The sequence below is a fragment of the Haliotis asinina genome, chromosome 10 (genome assembly GCF_037392515.1).
Source record: "Haliotis asinina isolate JCU_RB_2024 chromosome 10, JCU_Hal_asi_v2, whole genome shotgun sequence".
Taxonomy (NCBI): domain Eukaryota; kingdom Metazoa; phylum Mollusca; class Gastropoda; order Lepetellida; family Haliotidae; genus Haliotis; species Haliotis asinina.
In genome coordinates, this window is record NC_090289.1 from 18,054,470 (window position 1) to 18,076,676 (window position 22,207).

The 22,207-nt window shown below is 41.1% G+C and overlaps 2 protein-coding genes across 2 annotated transcripts in view; one reads left to right on the forward strand and one right to left on the reverse strand.

The window, feature by feature from the left end:
* LOC137298287 (armadillo repeat-containing protein 8-like) overlaps positions 1 to 22,207 on the forward strand; it is an 801,735-nt gene that overhangs the window by 281,452 nt on the left and 498,076 nt on the right. The gene's annotated exons all lie outside the window — the stretch shown is intronic.
* Positions 2,800 to 14,809, reverse strand: LOC137298450 (zinc metalloproteinase nas-13-like). The gene is made up of 12 exons (XM_067830717.1): positions 14,757 to 14,809; positions 13,892 to 13,970; positions 12,462 to 12,561; positions 9,014 to 9,132; positions 8,515 to 8,635; positions 8,099 to 8,165; positions 6,428 to 6,631; positions 5,681 to 5,807; positions 4,879 to 5,133; positions 4,308 to 4,433; positions 3,824 to 3,955; positions 2,800 to 3,047 (listed from the first exon to the last, which is right to left on the reverse strand). Exons 1-12 carry the CDS (start codon positions 14,799 to 14,801, stop codon positions 2,848 to 2,850), a joined length of 1,575 nt encoding a protein of 524 aa, XP_067686818.1. The 5' UTR covers positions 14,802 to 14,809; the 3' UTR covers positions 2,800 to 2,847.

A 22,207-nucleotide genomic window follows, 5' to 3' on the forward strand; every position in this document is an offset into this window, starting at 1 on the left:
AAAGTGACACGATTTGCGCTCCAGTAAGCTCATCTATTTCGGATGATGCGGTGTTATATTTGTTGTTTAACATTAATGAAGGGTTTCTCCAGAAAGTTACACAGATCTGGAAACGACTTGAATACATTTGAGCCATGTAACAAATTGGACTACATATAGTTTTAGCAATGAACACAAATACATGTTACATCAGTCGTGTGTTTGTAATATTGGTAATGTAAATGTTACACCTATGTTAAGATGACTATGTCAAATGTACTACCAGGTTATAAATGAAGTACCTGCTACCAGTCACGTACAGCATAAACAGTACATGTGCATTGAGTCACATATAAAAGAAATATAAAGAACGAATGTGCTTCAAGTCACGTGCGTCAGGGAAAATATCAACAACACATATACACCTGTAGTGACTGATATGTTTAGTATATGCAGCACTACTGGTGAACTAGAATTGCCGTGTTGTCAAGTTTCTCCCTTTTGTTAATCATATATTTTTTTATGACACGTTTGTTCCATGATCTACGTGAGGTATCTTGGCAACCACTGAAAGCGGCAAGACGGGACACTCAAATATGTCTGTACCCGTGGCTGTAGTGCTGTAGCTAAACCCAGTGGTAAAGCGTTTTCTCGCTGAAGACTTGAGCCCGATTCCCCACACTGATTCAACAATTCACTCTTGGTGTCCCTGACAATGATTTCGACTGATTATTGTTCATTGTCGCCTCAACTCATCTTCGCTCCTTATACAGCATGTAACCAGTGTCATCTGCGATACAGTATAATCATATCCTGAAATAATGGGAACTCACATAGAAACCTTCTGAGTAAACCGTGAAACTGGTTTGGTGAGTTTATTAAGTAATCAGTAAATTATGATCTCACAGGTATTATTTTGTCCTGAATATGACATCTGACATTTTAACACTGACCATGATGCCTTCTAAATCTCGTTGTATCCCATTTGCGTAGTTCGATGCTCTTGCTGCTGATCACTAGATTGTCTGGTCCAGACTCGATTATATACAGCACGCCGTCTTATAGCTGGAATAATGCTGAGTCCGGAGTAAAACTTAACTCACTCACTCATTGATAAGATGACGACTAAGGGGGCCAGGATGAACTATACATTGCAGCTTGTCAGTGCCGTCAGTCGCTTGGTACGATTTGCACATGATTTTAATCAGGTGTGATAGAAACTTGGTTCAGTAACAACTCCATTGTATCCGTAAAAAAATGTTCATTGTTTAATGTCCCTGTAAGTCAAAATAGTACCTGACGCAGATCGACAATAAGCCGTATACACATATAGCTGAGCGGATGGGTCAATATGAGGATGATGAGAAGCGGTGATATCTTGTGTACAATGATATCCCGAAAAAGGCCATACAGATCGACAGTAATGGGGACCGGGTTAAAATTTTGAACTAACTAACTAACTAACTAACTAACTAACTAACTAACTAACTAACTAACTAACTAACTAACTAACTAACTAACTAACTAACTAATGAAGGGTCCGGTTATGGGTGATGTTCTGAAACTTCTCATTCTACAGTGATTTGTTTTCCATCAACTTAACTTAAACTAAGGGAATGTGCAGAAGTAAAATTAACGACAAATGTTTAAGAATTTGCAACCTTTAATATCAGCAGCCAGGTAAGTGAACCAGTACTCCACAGAGACAGTGACAATCCATGTCATCTGAAGATCCGCCTTTCCAGAACATGTACACAAGCATGCAATATGTATAGGAGAAAGCACGCCTCTGAAGTTTTGGTACACAATTTACCGGAGGGGGAGGGATTTCCCGACCCCGATGGTTTTACATTGTCTACCAAAACCGAGGAGAAGTGTTTTCTCTAACATATATACTGTCAATGATGGGTAATTACAACGCAGATGATCATTTAATGAAGCTACATAGCAATAACTGAAGCGCGCGTAAAATCAATTTTAAAATAGTAACTTTAACACTACCACCTTTGTCGGCCCGGTGGTCGTGTGGTAGAGCGTCTGCGTACGGGTGAGAGAATTGTGATTATAATCCAGTTTCGGAAACAAACTTTGTCTTGTGACTTCAATCTCATACGATATTTTTCAATTGATTTCAACCACTCTTGTATCATTTGAATGTTGATGTTCATATACAGTTAGGAAAAGTAAACCCTGGGAAGAGGTCCTATTAACGAAAAGTAAAACCTGTCCCTCCAAAACAAAAACCTCAAATGCGGTTATACTGGGAAAATAAGAGATGACCTAATATATCCTGAGAAGCACACTTTACGTTTGTATTGTTCGTCCGTTACCTTGAACTATGAAAATGTGTGTTGTGAAGGTGTGTTGTCGTCGGTGAAATAACGCTTTAAGCGAGATAGTATGCTTCTTATGCCAAGCCACCGAGTTCGATATCTCACAGGGATACAATATCTGCAACACAGTACTTATTTCGGTGGTCTTTCATCCGTTAGCATCACATTCCTGAAATGTTTCGGAAAGCGTAAAACACAAATACGCATATGTGTGCAGACAGTATAGACACTTATCCCCGATGTCCCGCCCAATAAAGTGATCTTAGCTCTAGGAGTGCCGTAAGCTTGTGTTAAAGAAAAGGCGTGGTTATCTCAGCAGATGCAATAGTTTTTAGCAAAGAGCACCAGACGGACATCAGAAGACAGAGCTTTGCAAGTCACTAGCATCTGACTGACCACACAGGTCACCAGGTTCCAGGAATATGTGTTTATAATGTGTTAATAAGAACTGAATAAGAACTGAAAATAAGAACTGAAGGTAAAACGATTAATCTGAATATGAATCTTTATTGAGGCGTAGGAAGCATGTGTATATTCATTGCCCATAGTATGAATGATACGAGTACACCATGTTACTGGCTGTCCCGCACAGCCTGCAGGATGCTCTACAGTTCTGGTGCATGTAGGCGCGGTTGCGTAAACACTCGCCAATCCTGGCCCAGTAAGGACAGTTGCCGTTGGTGTCCCTGCACGTCACGTTGCCTGACGTCCTTGACGATGACGTCCCCGTGTTGGCTGAAACATTCACAGTGGTATGCATATGATATGAAATATAGAACATTACTCCAGGACATCCTTACAAAAACGTGAGAAGCGACCAGTGGAGTAATTCTTTCAGCAAACGGTACTTCCTTATTACAGCTTTGATAAGGCTCCCAACTGTGAGACGATGCTGATCTGGAGTTACACATCGTGAATTAGCAGCTCTTGAATCTGTCAGCATTCTGCACTTCTGTGTATACTGTTCAAGTTTCTTTACGGCCACTTAGGTAAGACAGACTGGTGTTTTCACGTGAAACTACAGAGAACACGTGGAAGGTCCTAAGCTATTTTGCAAACATGCCCATACACGTGAACTAACGCGTTCAGGCTGTCCTTTGACTGTCACTATGTTATTTTCAGTTCTGTCTGAAGTTCAATCTTGAATTTGATTAAACAACACAGGCGACTAGAGCCATGCAGATAAACCGCAACTTGCACACTGGAACCTTTAGAGGTTTACCGGGAAAATGTTTCTTTTTACTCAAGTAACAACAAAATATATTTTGTTTTGTGTTAGAACATTACATACTGTAAATATATGTTTCAGTAATTAAAAGGTCACATATCGCAATTTTAACGCACACTACACATCAGTTGTCCTGTACATTGACAATACATCGAGAATATATCAGTTCTTATGGGAGAAAACACACGGGATATTATTGACCACAGGTCTTTGTGAACAGTTACATGTAGAACGGCAGTATATGATGTAATGCCTCTATATTATTGATTGATAGTAAACCTACTTCTAGATGAGCACAAGTTGCAGGAGGCGCGGCAGTTGGTGGCCATGTAGGTGCGGAAGCTGTTGCTGTAGCAGTAGCCCATGCGTGACCAGTAGTTGCAATACTGGTTCAGGTCGCGACATGGCGTGGATCCTAAACAGTCAACGTGCATCTATTCCAGAATCAGGAGAAACATTCAGCATGGTTCACATGAAGTTAAAATGGATTTTATTTCAATGTTGAAACAACAAAGTCCTCATGATCAGTTAAAAAGTTAAGGTTGAAAAGGTGGACAAACACATAAACATATCGTTATATATGTCTGTCAATACAAATGCAGTTGAGATCTGCTTTTTATGTCAAGATTTAAGCAACACCTGTAATCTGCAGACAAACACACACACATACAGACACACACACACGCGCGCGCCCGCGCACACAGACTTCTTGGTATCAATATGTATCGAAGCACGCAAAGTGATACCTACTGTAAACTCACACATACCTCCACCACCACGGCCGCAGCGATTGCAGGATCGCTTGCAGTAGACCAGCATGTAGGCGGGGTTGTTTCGGCACTCCCCACGACGAGCCCACCCCGCACACTGGGTGTTTCTATCTAGACAGGATCCTGAAACCAAGGACAATTCATCTCAGTACGTCTCTTAGGACCTTTACTTGATGCAGTGAACCAACGGTGTCACAATAATGTCAGATTGGCACCCATGTCAGCACTGTACTTGACAAAATGGCTAATGTCACAGTGATTCCCTGATACACGAAATATTGACAGTTCTGTAAAGTTACTGGCTACTCGATTGGAGCGACAATACTGGTACTGCTGGTCTTGTACTTCACCCGCTATTTTTATATCTGGATGATAACATCAATGCACACGAGTCAATGTTACTACGCAATGCCAGCAGGCCCGCGTCAATACTATCTCTACCATGGATATCCCACATCCCGATAACAATAAAATGTAGGTTCCAAAACATACAATTACTACTAAATCTTCAAATCTAGTTCATTTGATATCACACTTTGAATCAGTATAACTAAGAAGCGATATGTACCTCTGGTTCCGGTTCCTGTGCCTGTTCCAGTACCTGTCCCAGTTCCTGTACCAGTGCCTGTACCAGTACCAGTGCCTGTACCTGTACCTGTACCTGTACCTGTACCTGTACCGGTTCCTGTGCCAGTTCCGGTTCCAGTTCCTGTGCCGGTTCCTCCACTACATACCGTGTAAGGAGATCCGGGACACCAGCACTGGCAATCTTTACCTACGAATCCGCTTCCAGGGCAGTCGCTGTCTCGCTTGTTACATTGACCTGTCAATATACGAACACAATTAAAGACACCGTAGACACAGATACTACGAACACTCTAGACACAGATACTACAAACACTGTAGACAAAGATACTACAGACACTGTAGACACAGATACTACTGACACTGTAGACACAGATACTACTGACACTGTAGACACAGATACTACAGACACTATAGACACAGATACTACAGACACTGTAGACACAGATACTACAAACACTGTAGACACAGATACTACAGACACAGATACTACAGACACTGTAGACACAGATACTACAAACACTGTAGACACAGGTACTACAGACACTATAAGCACAGATAGTACAGACACTGTAGACACAGATACTACAAACACTGTAGACACAGATACTACAAACACTGTAGACACAGATACTATAGACACTGTAGACACAGATACTACAGACACTGTAGACACAGATACTACAGACACTGTAGACACAGATACTACAGACACTATAGACACTGTAGACACAGATACTACAGACACTATGAAGTATGAAGCATCTCTAGCGAAACTGTCTCACTTCCACAGCTGTACATCTTATTCGCCAGCTTGATGTCATTAAAGCTAAGGCCTTGTTGTCTGCCGATGACATTCTGATATCTGCTCTGCTTCGTGATGATGGTGTATCCGCCATTTCTCGAAAAAGCCTGCAAAAAACAAAATCAAACAAACAAAAAAAACCTCGGATGCTGTATTGCAACTGCTACGTCCGCTTCTAGCTTACAGACTTAAGTCAATACTTTGTGAGATGACGTTATCTCGAGTGCGTTTTCATGCGCTTTGAATCCCGATGACATCGGGAAATGACATCATGAAGGATAGGAACGTCAGTGGCCGACTTGGGATTTGCATCCATAAAAAGAAATGCTGCCCTGAATTGCTTCAAACTGCTAGTAAACACAGAAACATCTTTCACAAAGATTATTTTGTTTTCATTTCTTATTTGAGCTCACATTTTGCTTATTAAAATATATTTGATTCTTCAGCTGCACCTGTGTAATGTACCTATACTCCGTGCAAATATCCAGGCTATGTCAATGATGACAAAGTTACCTATCCGAACACCGAACAGGTATACATAAATGCCCAACAAGCAATATATGTGGATTACGGTATTTGTTTACGCGGTGCAAGACAATGTCTAACGTGTCTGTCCTACAATACAGTGTCTGTCCTTATTGTCTGAATTTATTTCTCTACAAGATAATGTCTGAAGTGTCTGTTCTACAAGACCATGTCTGTTCTATCCAGGTCAGCGTTGACGTACCTTGCCACCATAGTGCATGATGCTGTAGTAGTCATAAGGCACCCCGCGGTCGTTGATGACATTGGTTGTGTAACGCTGGAAATTGTATTTGACCCCACTAGGTATGTTGGCGTAGTTGATGGTCACGTACTGGTCACGGTCGGGTCGAGTCTGCTCATGGTGGAACCCCAGCGCATGACCCACTTCATGGATGATAATACTTTTCTGGAAAGAAGACATCAGTGGCATGGTGACCGCTGTTCGTATCCCAAGACATGACCATGATGGATTTGCACAACATATGACCGTTACAAATACCCCCTACATACAAGTTTGACAAATACTCACTACACATGGCCGTTACAAATATCCCCAACATACGATCTTGACAAATACTCCCTACATACGATCTTGACAAATACTCACTACATACGATCTTGACAAATACTCACTACATACGATCTTGACAAATACTCACTACACACAGCCGTTACAAATATCCCCTACATACGATCTTGACAAATACTCAATACATATGATCATGACAAAGACCCCTACATACGATCTTGACAAACATACTCCCTACATATGAGCGTGACAAAGACCCCTACATACGATCTTTACAAATACTCTCTACACATGAAACGTCATGGAACGAAAAAACGTCCTTTACACGATCATGACAAATACACCCTAAATACGATCGGGACAAATAACCCCTACATACGATCGTAAATATGTCGCCCTACATACGATCGTTACATGGCTCCCTACATACGTTCGTGACAAATGCACCCCATCCCCCCTACCCCACAAACGATCGTGACGAAGACCCCTATATACGATCATGACAAATACCCCTATATACGATCGTGACAAATACCCTTTTCATACGATCATGACAAACATCGCTATATACGATCGTGACAAAACCCCTCTACATACGAACGTGACAAATATCCCTATATACGATAGTGTCACATACACCCACCCTACCCCACAAACGATAGTGATGAAGACCCCTACATACAATCGTGACAAAGACCACTACATACGATCATAACAAGCACCACTATATGCGATCGTGACAAAGACTCCTACATACGATCGTGACGAATACCCCCTTCATACGATCGTGGTAGTACTGAATAAACGGATTGGGGCAGGCAAAGACTCCCTGCGTACGATCGTGACAAAGATGTCCCACATACGATCATGACAAATACCCCCTACATGCAGTCGTGACATAGACCACAGCCTAGCAAATACTCTCTGTATACGATCGAGATAAATAGTCCCTACTAACGATCGTGACAAATAACCCCTACACATGATCGTGACAAGTAACCCACTGCATACGTTCGTGAGAAAGACCCCCTACATACGACCGTAACACCCGTATGCATAACCTTGATCGGCGCGTGACAAACACATACTACATTAAGTACGTGCTCACGTGTGCTGGAGCCAAGATCAGCGAATCCTGGTTGCTCAGGGTGTGTCTTTCAGTGTCAAGGGTATACATACATAACCGACCCATCTGTGTACTACCATGACGGGGGGGCGGGGGGGGGGGGGGTCACAACATTTATATCAGCCATGTTCCTCAGTCCAAAACTGTAAGAAGACTGAATGGTGGTGTCAGCAACGTGGTCAAGTGCACCATGAGGATTCCCTTCACCACAGACCTACCACTCTGCAGTTCCTCGCGAGGCCCACAGTCTGAGTGCCACCGATCATGCCCACGTTGGAAAAACAACTGCAACCAAAATGGATACGTCCGTATCGTGCTTGGAAGCATGGAAGAAAACATTTAATTCACTTTGAAAAAAAAACCTTCCCTTTTAATAAACAGATAGCAGTTGTAAGTACGTGTATAGAACAAAATAGTTACATAAGTTGCCATGTATTGCCACATAAAACTAGGACGCATTAAAATACCTTGTTTCTAACGACGGGCCATTTTTAATAAGCATTAATACGCATGGTTGTTTACGCCAAATGATGCCCCTATGACCCGAAGATCTCTTTAGTATCAAACGGACTGCGGGATTGCATTAGGATCAGATCAGGTTTTCGCAATCACATCTCTGTAACAATCTGTATACCCCCCGCCGTTCTGGAAACGGATCTTGTTATTGTCCCTGAAGGTGGCCGGTCGGAAGGTGAGGCAGGTGTATCGCATCCAGTCTTGGAGGGCCGCCATGATCTCATTTCGCTGTCCACTGTCTGCAAGACAGATCAGTCTCATAAATAATCAGACAGACACGTGGGTTGTGTCACAAACCACCAAACACGTGGGTTGACTCATATACCACCAGTAACGTGAGTTGTCCCACATACCACAAGACACATGGGTATGTTTGCCACACTACCAGACACATGGATTGTCTCACATACCACCAGACACGTGGGTTGTCTCACACATCACTGGCGGTATGCGAAACACGTGAGTTGTCTACCACAACACCAGACACATGGGTTGTCTCACATACCACCAGTCACATGGGTTGTCTGCCACACCACCAGACACACTAAACATGTAAAACATTCTTTCGTTACACATTCTACACATGTTTCAATGAGAGCTATTCCCCGGGTACTCACTGAATGTGCCTGGTGCCATCTCATAAGGGACTGTGTTAAGGGTCCACTTGTTCCCTCCACGGCCAAAGCGGATGCCCTTCCTCTTGTGCCTGGTACCCGATTCTGGCGTGGATGAGTTCCTGGAGCAGACACATGGAGGCTTATATACTCATCAGTTATGGGTGTTCATAATTCTACAGGAACAATACTGCACATCTGCAGTAACTCTTTTAATGTAACTATCTGATAAATGTGTGGAACACACTACCATGTTTTCTCCGTGAGAGAGGTATACAGCCACATTCAACATTTGAAAATTTTCAAATGTTTTCATGGCTTAAAAGCGTGTTCATCATTCAAGATAACAAGGGTATGTATTTGACCACTCTCTATATGCTCATGGTACCAGTATTGAAACGAAACAAAACATTGTGTTTTTCACATATGCAGGCCTACCATACAAACGATGAACAGATCCCCACAACTGAACTCATATACACCAAAACAGAACAAAAATCACCATAATAGGAGAACGTACCCTTCCAAAAAACTGCAACAAATTCCTCAAAACCAGAACAAATGCGTCTTTAATGGAAGACTAATCGTTTGAAATGGAAACCAGAAACCGGCAGTCATAGCACACCAACATGGCGGCGACGGGAGACGAGCAGCCATTGGTAAATACTGTCTTTCGTCATATTGAGACTTATCTTGAAAATTAGATATCGGGAAGTAGCGCCCCCACCCCGCTGACATATACCCCCAACCCCAACCCCATATCTTGATACTGTGCAATTATTACAATTCTTCATTACCCATTCTTACAGTTTGACAAGTACGTTGGGTGACAATTGATCTTCAGCAGCCCATGTTGTCGTGAGAGGACACTAATGTGTTCAGGGGGTAGTTGTAGGCAATCGTATCCCACTTGCTCAGATCGATGCTCTTAGTGTCATGACCATGTCTTGTGTAACTCTTTTGTGCATATTAAATATTACTAAACCTGAGCCCTGCATATTTTTATTAACGTTACAGTAGAGACAAGGTGTTTCTATGAATATTATCTCTGAATAACTTTGTTAACTTTGTATCTTTGAGTTGTCCATAAAAGTGGAAACTATACGTAGAGCTTTGTGATGACATAGAAAGACATCTGTAATAACAGAATTATACACATAAGAGTTCAATGTTATGTTGTGTGATTATAATGATGGTCCAGCAGTATCTTGACACATTTGCTATCGTTGGTACTACGTAATGCATGAAGCTGTTACTGCTGAACAGACATTATGTAATATTTTACTGATCTACATACAAGCTACCAACCTTTGTTTCCTTGAAATGATTTTTCATGAATACAAGGCCAACCAAGGTGTGTATGATCATCAAATGTGAGTGTGAGTGAAAAGCGCTTGGCAGCTGCATCTTGCTCTCTCTCTATACATGTACATTGTTTATGCATTTTGCACACGTTTAACCTACCTCAAATGCCTCAAAATAGATACACTTGTTGCCTATATCCTAAGGATCACTCTGATGTTTTGTTGGACCTGAAATAGTCAAGGATTTGCTTAATTCCCACTCTCTAAAGTAACATGTAACAACCCCAACTCATAATTCAGGACATTTCCTCGACTGGGTTGTCGCCCCTCAAGACAACGTTTCTCTCATAAACAATGTGACGGTGGACAACAGCCTGGTTTCTGATCACTATGTTGTGCCAGTGGCTCTTAACATGCAGAGGCCGAAGAACGAAATAATGACGAAAACATGCCGTAACCTTAAAGGAATTGACAATACAAAATTCAGTCAAGGTTTGGCATCATCTGGTCTTGTCGAAAATCCTGTATCAGACTGTGATGGATAGACTGCGTCGTATAACAACACACTTCGCCAATTGCTGGACTGTCATGCACATCCGAAGGAGCGTACTTTATACAGCGCACAGGATGTCCCTGGTACAATGAAGCTAAACGTCAAAGCAGAACGTAGGTGGCGAAAATCTCAACTTGAGATACATCGTCAAATGTATAAATCTCAAAGAAACGTTTGTACTGTAAACATGAAATTATAGAGCGTGTGGGAAAACCAAGAGAACTCCACAAATTCATTAAATCTATTATGGGCAAGATGAAAGAAGTTGTTCTTCCCAGAGTGATAATCTTACACAACCAGTCAATGAATACAGTTCATACTTTGAGAATAAAATACTGGATATAAAAACAACAACTTCTCAGGGAGTATCATAAGCCTGACATGTTGTTCGATGAAACCTTGTTTGATGGCACTCCTGACATGTGAAGGTTGCTTCTGCCAGTCTCATACCACCACGACAAGTTTACAGATCTTGGAGTACATCTACAGTCTGACCTTTCCATGTCTGCACAAGTGGACTATCTGTGTAAGACATGCTACCTTCACATTCGTTCTATTGGTACCATCCGAAAATACATGACCAAAGAGACTGCACATATCCTGGTCAGATGTCTTATGTCTTCCCGCCTAGACTACTGCAACAGCCTTCTCACTGGATTATCCAAAGAACACATAAAAAAACTCCAGAAAGTGTAGACTACATACGCTAGAATTATATCTTTGAGTTCAAAATATGATCATATAACCCCTGTGATAAAATCATTGCTCTGGCTTCCTGTTCAGCACCGAGTAGACTTCAAAGTTCTGTGCCTAGTCTTCAAGTGTCTCAACAGCCTTGCCCCGTCGTATCTCTCATCTCTCCTAACCCAATTTGTGCCTTCCATGACTCTACGTTCCCAAGATCAACAGCTCCTGAAAGTACCTAACGCTCGACTCTCTTCTTTTGGAAAGAGGCATTTTCAGCATGTCGCGCCTATTTTATGGAACTCTCTACCCAAATCAAACTCGCCCCAAATCTGGATTCTTTTATGAAAGCCCTAAAGACATTCCTCTTTACTACAGCCTACAACTGACTTTTCTCTTTTTCTGTAAATAGTTTTAATGCACCATGAGCATGCATGAGTGGGTGGACACTGGCGCTTTACAAATATACACTATTATTATTTTTATTAAAATATATAGCTGAATCAGAAAACATAATTTTGGGAATACCATTCATTTGTAAAGTTTAACTCTTATTTTCTCACCAAATGACCTTTCTATTAAATTTGATCTTTGACTTTACGAAAATAGTTTTGCGATGACATATACGTAATATTATCGTCATCAATTTTAAATTATGATCTCGGCATTACAAAACTACTATTGTGATACAAAACACCCCGATCAATCCAAACCAGAGTTATAAATTAAAGCTTCGCGTTGTCTGTTAAAATACTGCCATAACTGACATGACATGTGGCTGTCAGCCGGCTTTAAATCAAAGTTAAATCATTTGTGATTGTGAAAAACCTCATCACATTCGGCCGCCATTTTGGGATTTGGCTTCCAGATCATATCCAACAAGGACTTGCCCGAACTTGTATATACTCACAGCTGCACTATCTCCGCCCACTGCCTCAACGGAAACACCATGTCAAGCTCCATGGTGACAGTTGGACTGTTCTCATGCAGCATAAAGTCGAACTGGTGACCTGTTGACAAACACCAGGCATGTGGTAAAGTGCAAGATTGTTCTGCTAATGTTTACTCTGAAATATCTGTCAGATAAATGTGTTTATTATAAATTTCAAAGTATGGTTAATTGATCTGGTCAGATCTGGGATTTACTGGTATACTCACTTGCCAAAGAAATGTCCCCCCCCCCAAAAAAAAAAAATATATATTATAATTGTCGCCTAAGTGGTCACGTGAATTATGGTTGGGAACACATCTCAACAATTTCCAACGTGGTTACAAATGACCTGAGTCATTTATTCTTAAGCTCCGTACTGGATACATAGAAATACACCATTGATTTCATGTAATTCAAATCCTTTATTTGGCATTAAAATCATTGTTGCAAATGCCATAATGTCGCCAGATGGCATACACTTCAACGAGTTCAAACCAGTTTAAGACCTCGGGGTATGAATGCAAATAATGTAACTATTTCATTTCGGACGTACATTCGTGTGAAGTGGACATGGTGTGATGTAAAGATCTCCTATCTTTAACATAGCGTCCCAATAGTCTTACTGCTAGTACTAGATCCGGGGTGGTTCTTCAGCAGCCCATTCTTGCCATAAAAGGCGACTATGCTTGTCGTAAGAGCTGACTAAGTCAGACTCGCTGACTTGGTGGACCCATGTCGTCGGTTCCCAACTGGGCATGCTCATGCTGTTGATCATTGGGTTGTCTGGTTCAGACTCGATTATTTACAGACCACCACCATATAACTGGAATATTGGTGCGGTGTAAAACTAAACTCACTCACTACTGTTAGTATCGCTGCGGGAAGGCGAGTGCGGCTGGCTTTACGTCCATACACCGCCATTGTGGCTGATACAAATAATGTTTTTATCACAAAGGAAACGTTTCACGTGAAAATATCTGTATGTTACAATGTTCTTTTTTCTCTACATGAATGCAAAATATTTTCTGATGTAAGTATAATGTTGTAACATGTAATCGTTTTTGTGAGAGAAGTTTACATGGGGGAACCCCTCTGTACATGCCGTAAGCACAAGAATAAATATTGTTTAAACCACAGGGGCTACGAATCTCTGCTTGGACAATCGTTATTAAAAGTAAAAATCTAGACTTTTGCAATCGTATATTGTTTTTTGTGTTATGATTAACATATATTTCAAATCTGAACGAAATCGCTACACTGATTACATGCAATACATCTAACTTGTACAATTTACATTTTACGTATAAAACAAATATGCAATTGAAAAAGTCCAGATTTTTACTTTTAAAAATTATTGTCCAAATAGAGGTTCGAACCCCTGTGGTTTAAACTATCAACAATGCTCTTACTTGAGTTGGCAGATTCTGCGATGATCTCGTCAATAGTTCTTGTGTCCGTCTGTGCTTGACTGTTGATGCCGCAGACAAACTGAATGCAATTGAGAACAAATTCCTGTCAAAGCATACCAAGAAGGCTTAGTACTTACTATCCCTTCACAATCTCCAGGAGTCAGGTTTTCTTGTCACTCATAAGCCTTGTAACAATCCACATATACAATATTTATCGGGACGGATGTTTAAAACAACATTGTTTTAAACGTATTCTTGTCTTTTTTAGTCTTAGGGGATGTTTCATAGTGAAATCTGTGAGCTTGTGGTCATATCGCACAGGTCGAACATCATACCCTACACGACCACAAACACCCTTTACCCCACCACATTTACAGAATGTACTAATCTGAGAGGGTCATGCTGAACCGAACAACTGATGAAAATTACTATTACGTGAAAGCTGACCAAAGAAGAATCGACTCGCACATTCTCGTGTGTAAACAATACCTGCATGAACACTTGTTAAACAGGAAAGAAACCACAAATATTGTGAATACATAACACAGTTAATACAATGCATTTAAGCTGCCAAATTATCTTGATATAGACAAAAATGTTTGATGTAGGATAATGTCCGGGAGGGATAATGACAGTATGGAAAATTGCCTTGCTAGGTATGGTTGTACATCCACAAAAACACGTTACACTACCGGAATTGTGTCCTTCGACAAAAGTCCCAGTAGAAACAAGAGGCATGTTTAGCACAACATAAGGTGTATTTTGTAATTATTACCCGTGCAAGTTTCCGAGCAAGGAGACTGTGGAATACGACTGTGTCTTAACTACACTGAGAAGATATCGATGCCTTAACCAAAATACTCACCAGCACTAGAACAAGCCACAGGATCCCTATCTTCGTGAAAGCCATGGTCAAACTGTCAGTTCGGCCACAGTGTTTCCAAGCTATGTGTGCTGTTATTTATTTATTTATGGTCGTAATGGTGCTTAATGGATAATTAGAATATTGTGGGAATTTATGTCCACTTCCGGAGAGAAATGACCCGAGGTTAACATGCATTTACGTGACACCACGGTGACAGTCTTTGTGTACTAAAAGCCATCCCAGATGTGCCGCCTTGATTACAGTTCTTGCTCAACATACATGCGGGTTTCGTCCGACGCCCCCCTGCCACTACCGACTCACCCCATGTCGTCATTTTTCTAACCAGGGATGCTCTGTTCCAAGCCACTCCCCACGGCTTGCTTTTGGTTACCGTGGGACATATGATAATGATCTATGTGATAGAGCATATGGTATAATCCGACTAATATGTTGTGTGGTAAATCTGTAAATGGGGATTACAAATATTTCTTAGGCACACCTCAAATTGAATATTGTTGAATAATTGCTCTTGATCCTACGTTGACCAGTGAACATGCATGATCTTTGACCCGACCAGCGGCATTTGTGATGGACATAGTGGTAATTGTTTCAGTGGTGCTTTGATCATCCCATCAATATTTCTATTGTCAAGAGAATGTAATTGACAAGTCGACCTTCACAACGTTCTCACGCGGTTGATGACAACGTTGGCAAGTTTTTAGGAAATTGCTACGTTTACTCTATGATGAAAGCAATAAACACGCAGCTGAGACATCTGATGACACTAATGCAGGTTGAAGTCATGCCTTTTAGGAGAATGTGTGACCCAGCTATCTGCCACATGTTCATCAAACACCGTCTACTAGCAATACTGTATACCGGATGGACGTTCATCATACACTGTCTACTAGCATTACTCTGTATTGGACGTTCATCATACACCGTCTACTAGCATTACTCTGTATTGGACGTTCATCATACACCGTCTACTGGCAATACTGTATACCTGATGGACGTTCATCATACACCATCTACTAGCATTACTCTGTATTGGACGTTCATCATACACCGTCTACTGGCAATACTGTATACCGGATGGACGTTCATCATACACCATCTACTAGCATTACTCTGTATTGGACGTTCATCATACACCGTCTACTAGCATTACTCTGTATTGGACGTTCATCATACACCATCTACTAGCATTACTCTGTATTGGACGTTCATCATACACCATCTACTAGCATTACTCTGTATTGGACGTTCATCATACACCGTCTACTAGCATTACTCTGTATTGGACGTTCATCATACACCATCTACTAGCATTACTCTGTATTGGACGTTCATCATACACCGTCTACTGGCATTACTGTATACCGGATGGACGTTCATCATACACCATCTACTAGCATTACTCTGTATTGGACGTTCATCATACACCGTCTACTGGCAATAATGTATACCGGATGGACGTTCATCATACACCATCTACTAGCATTACTCTGTATTGGACGTTCATCAAACACCGTCTACTGGCATTACTGTATACCGGATGGACGTTCATCATACACCATCTACTAGCATTACTCTGTATTGGATGTTCATCATACACCGTCTACTGGCAATAATGTATACCGGATGGACGTTCATCATACACCGTCTACTAGCATTACTCTGTATTGGACGTTCATCATACACCATCTACTAGCATTACTCTGTATTGGACGTTCATCATACACCATCTACTAGCATTACTCTGTACTGGACGTTCATCATACACCGTCTACTGGCAATACTGTATTACCAGATGGACGTTCATCATACACCATCTACTGGCATTACTCTGTATTGGACGTTCATCATACACCGTCTACTGGCATTACTGTATACCGGATGGACGTTCATCATACACCGTCTACTAGCATTACTCTGTATTGGACGTTCATCAAACACCGTCTACTAGCATTACTCTGTATTGGACGTTCATCATACACCATCTACTAGCATTACTATGTATTGGACGTTCATCATACACCGTCTACTGGCAATACTGTATACCGGATGGACGTTCATCATACACCATCTACTAGCATTACTCTGTATTGGACGTTCATCAAACACCGTCTACTGGCAATACTGTATACCGGATGGACGTTCATCATACACCATCTACTAGCATTACTCTGTATTGGACGTTCATCAAACACCGTCTACTGGCATTACTGTATACCGGATGGACGTTCATCATACACCATCTACTAGCATTACTCTGTATTGGACGTTCATCATACACTGTCTACTGGCATTACTCAGTACTAGACGTTCATCACACACCGTCTACTGGCATTACTCTGTACTAGACGTTCATCACCACACACCATCTACTGGCATTACTCTGTACTAGACGTTCATCATAAACCATCTACTGCAACCACTCTGTACTGCATGCACGTTCATCATACACCATCTATTGGCATTACTCTGTACTGCATGGACGTTCATCACACACCATCTACTGGCATTACTCTGTACTGCATGCACGTTCATCATAAACCATCTACTGGCATTACTCTGTACTGCATGGACGTTCATCATAAACCATCTACTGGCATTACTCTGTACTGCATGCGCGTTCATCATAAACCATCTACTGGCATTACTCTGTACTGCATGGACGTTCATCATAAACCATCTACTGGCATTACTCTGTACTGCATGCACGTTCATCATACACCATCTATTGGCATTACTCTGTACTGCATGGACGTTCATCATACATCATCTACTGGCATTACTCTGTACTGGATGGATGTTCACCCTCTATTGACATTACTCTATATTGGAATGATGTTCAACATACACTGTCTACTGCCATCACTGTACTGCATGGACGTTCATCATACATCATCTACTGGCATTACTCTGTACTGGAAGGACGTTTATCATACAAAGTCTACTGGCATAATTCTGTACTGGAAGTTCATCATACAAGATGAGCTGGCACTACTCTGTAAGGCAGCACTGAAAACTTAACTGTGGTGATGTCTAAATAAGTGACCAGACAATCCAGTGATCAACAGCATAGACATCGATGTATATAACTGGGATATGGTGATGTGTCGAAAAAGTCCTACCACCTGATCCTGTTAGTTGCCTCTTGTGAGGTGGCTGGGTTGCATGGGTTGCTGAAGATCAATTCTAACCCAGACCTTCATGGGTCAAAGCAAACAAGAAGGTGTTATTGGCAGCTTAATTCCATTTTATTTCCCAAAAGATTAGTAACCTTTATTTAACCAAAGCAGCTCACCTGATACCATAAACAATCAGAAGAATATGAAAAATACACATTAACACCATGTAACATATAGAACAAGTCTTTACCTATCTGTGTTTCATGCATATTTGTGTGATCATCTAACATGATCAAATTAAGAAGTAACCTTGTGTTGACACAGAATCAATTTTGATCATATGACGAGTTCATACACCAATATGGTACAACAAAACAATCTTCTTCTGTCCCAGTTGTATCATTTTTGTGAATATATGTCACTCTGAAGAAAGTATTACATTCAGTAACAACAGTAACTTACTAAGGCATGATACAGTAGAGATACACTAAAACTAGCCATGAAGTATTTCAAGATGCTGGGTCAGTGTATGAGAGAGTTTCAGTTCATGTTTCACTCAGCCATTGCGCAGCATATTTCAAAGCCTGATCAATGTTCTTTGCCATCTCTTGCACCGGGAAGCCAGGTAAAAGAGGGCCTAACGATGACCTCTGTGAAAGTAAGAGCTATTCCTGCTGCAGCTACTAGGTTTGATGTAGATGTAACCATCCTCCATTTTGACACAAAATGTTTTAAGTTCCTCAGGTCTGTGATTAGAAAGTACCTGCATTCAAAAACATCCACACAAAATAGTCAAAAGCACCACATATAACATTATTAAATGTAATGCCATTAATTGTTTTTGGTTGGTTAACAAAATTTTAGTTTCTTCTCACAATATTGGCAAACCTTCATTAAAATTCTTAATACATGCTTCCATTACACCATGTGTAATAGGAGATTGGTATGCTACACCAACATCCAGCCTCAATTACATTCAGTGTCATAAGAGACTGGCATGTGACATGTGTTCCAGATCCTCTTTCACTTACATCATGAATAATAAGAGACTGCCATATGATGTGTGTTCCACGTACTGCTTGAATTACATCATGTGTAATAAGAGATGGCAATGTCAGGCAATGGTAGAGACTGCACATAGTTCATGGACCGAGTTGTGCTCATTTCACATCTGTAAGTTAAACATGGGCTTATTTCATGAGCTGTCAAATACCAGACACATCACTGCCTCACCAAATATTGGCCCAATATGTTCAGTGGGAGATGAAGGAAGTTACTAACTAGTGTGTATACCTGTAAAGTCTCAACAATCACCAACAAGGTCATGACCAACTTTCTTTCACACATAAAAGTCCCCTGGAGCAGTTTCCAACTGTTTACGAGTATTCCTTTAAAAAAATATCCCCTGCTTGCAGCTGGCTAAGAGTAACTAACCACATGCTAAGCACTGACTTACCCACTCATCCCAACCATGGCATCATTATTATATCAATGCAAAATTTACTAAACAACAACAACAACAACAATAATAATAATCATTCTACATAATTTGAATATCTGAATACCTGAACAAACCAGTATTGACTATTAACTTGACATAGTTTGTTGAACCACACAAATCCTCAATCAACATTATTATTGGAAAGTAATTCTTTCATGCATCATGCACATCATTCATAAACATTTTACACTCATCAATCAATCACCATCTTGATAAAATATCTTTAGTCACGGTAATTAAATAATTCAAACACCTGGGAGGTGAAGACAAAGTTCTCAACCCTGAGGAGGCACTGTTGACTCAAGGAGACTCTCCCGCTGCAAGTCGAGAATTGATATCCTTAACAACATCAGGTAAATCAACAATACTATCAACAACATAATGAGCTCCACCTTTCCTCAGAATGTCTTTTGAATTCTGCAGTCTCTCTTGGATGTCCTCAGGTGACAGCTGAGCCTCATGTTCAAGGCTATCTACATTCATGTAGTTGCTGTAGCGAGCTACGCCAACTCCCCAACATCCTGCTTCCAGAGCCTCCCCTATCCCTGATAACGTGTCGTCAACTTTAACCACAGACTGAATGGGATGGACATCCAACAGATCAAGGTTTCGATAAACCATAAATGGCTTGGGACCATAAATGGCTTGGGACCGACTCACCCCATGTCGTCATTTTTCTAACCAGGGATGCTCTGTTCCAAACCACTCCCCATGGCTTGCTTTTGGTTACCGTGGGACATATGATAATGATCTATGTGATAGAGCATATGGTATAATCCGACTAATATGTTGTGTGGTAAATCTGTAAATGGGGATTACAAATATTTCTTAGGCACACCTCAAATTGAATATTGTTGAATAATTGCTCTTGATCCTACGTTGACCAGTGAACATGCATGATCTTTGACCCGACCAGCGGCATTTGTGATGGACATAGTGGTAATTGTTTCAGTGGTGCTTTGATCGTCCCATCAATATTTCTATTGTCAAGAGAATGTAATTGACAAGTCGACCTTCACAACGTTCTCACGCGGTTGATGACAACGTTGGCAAGTTTTTAGGAAATTGCTACGTTTACTCTATGATGAAAGCAATAAACACGCAGCTGAGACATCTGATGACACTAATGCAGGTTGAAGTCATGCCTTTTAGGAGAATGTGTGACCCAGCTATCTGCCACATGTTCATCAAACACCGTCTACTAGCAATACTGTATACCGGATGGACGTTCATCATACACTGTCTACTAGCATTACTCTGTATTGGACGTTCATCATACACCGTCTACTAGCATTACTCTGTATTGGACGTTCATCATACACCGTCTACTGGCAATACTGTATACCTGATGGACGTTCATCATACACCATCTACTAGCATTACTCTGTATTGGACGTTCATCATACACCGTCTACTGGCAATACTGTATACCGGATGGACGTTCATCATACACCATCTACTAGCATTACTCTGTATTGGACGTTCATCATACACCGTCTACTAGCATTACTCTGTATTGGACGTTCATCATACACCATCTACTAGCATTACTCTGTATTGGACGTTCATCATACACCGTCTACTGGCAATACTGTATTACCGGATGGACGTTCATCATACACCATCTACTAGCATTACTCTGTATTGGACGTTCATCATACACCGTCTACTGGCAATACTGTATACCGGATGGACGTTCATCATACACCATCTACTAGCATTACTTTGTATTGGACGTTCATCATACACCGTCTACTGGCAATACTGTATACCGGATGGACGTTCATCATACACCGTCTACTAGCATTACTCTGTATTAGACGTTCATCATACACCGTCTACTAGCATTACTCTGTATTGGACGTTCATCATACACCATCTACTAGCATTACTATGTATTGGACGTTCATCATACACCGTCTACTGGCAATACTGTATACCGGATGGACGTTCATCATACACCATCTACTAGCATTACTCTGTATTGGATGTTCATCAAACACCGTCTACTGGCACTACTGTATACCGGATGGACGTTCATCATACACCATCTACTAGCATTACTCTGTATTGGATGTTCATCAAACACCGTCTACTAGCACTACTCTGTATTGGACGTTCATCATACACCGTCTACTGGCAATACTGTATACCGGATGGACGTTCATCATACACCGTCTACTAGCATTACTCTGTATTGGACGTTCATCATACACCATCTACTAGCATTACTCTGTATTGGACGTTCATCATACACCGTCTACTAGCATTACTTTGTATTGGACGTTCATCATACACTGTCTACTAGCATTACTATGTATTGGACGTTCATCATACACCGTCTACTGGCAATACTGTATACCGGATGGACGTTCATCATACACCATCTACTAGCATTACTCTGTATTGGACGTTCATCATACACCGTCTACTGGCATTACTGTATACCGGATGGACGTTCATCATACACCGTCTACTAGCATTACTCTGTATTGGACGTTCATCAAACACCGTCTACTAGCATTACTCTGTATTGGACGTTCATCATACACCATCTACTAGCATTACTATGTATTGGACGTTCATCATACACCGTCTACTGGCAATACTGTATACCGGATGGACGTTCATCATACACCATCTACTAGCATTACTCTGTATTGGACGTTCATCAAACACCGTCTACTGGCAATACTGTATACCGGATGGACGTTCATCATACACCATCTACTAGCATTACTCTGTATTGGACGTTCATCAAACACCGTCTACTGGCATTACTGTATACCGGATGGACGTTCATCATACACCAT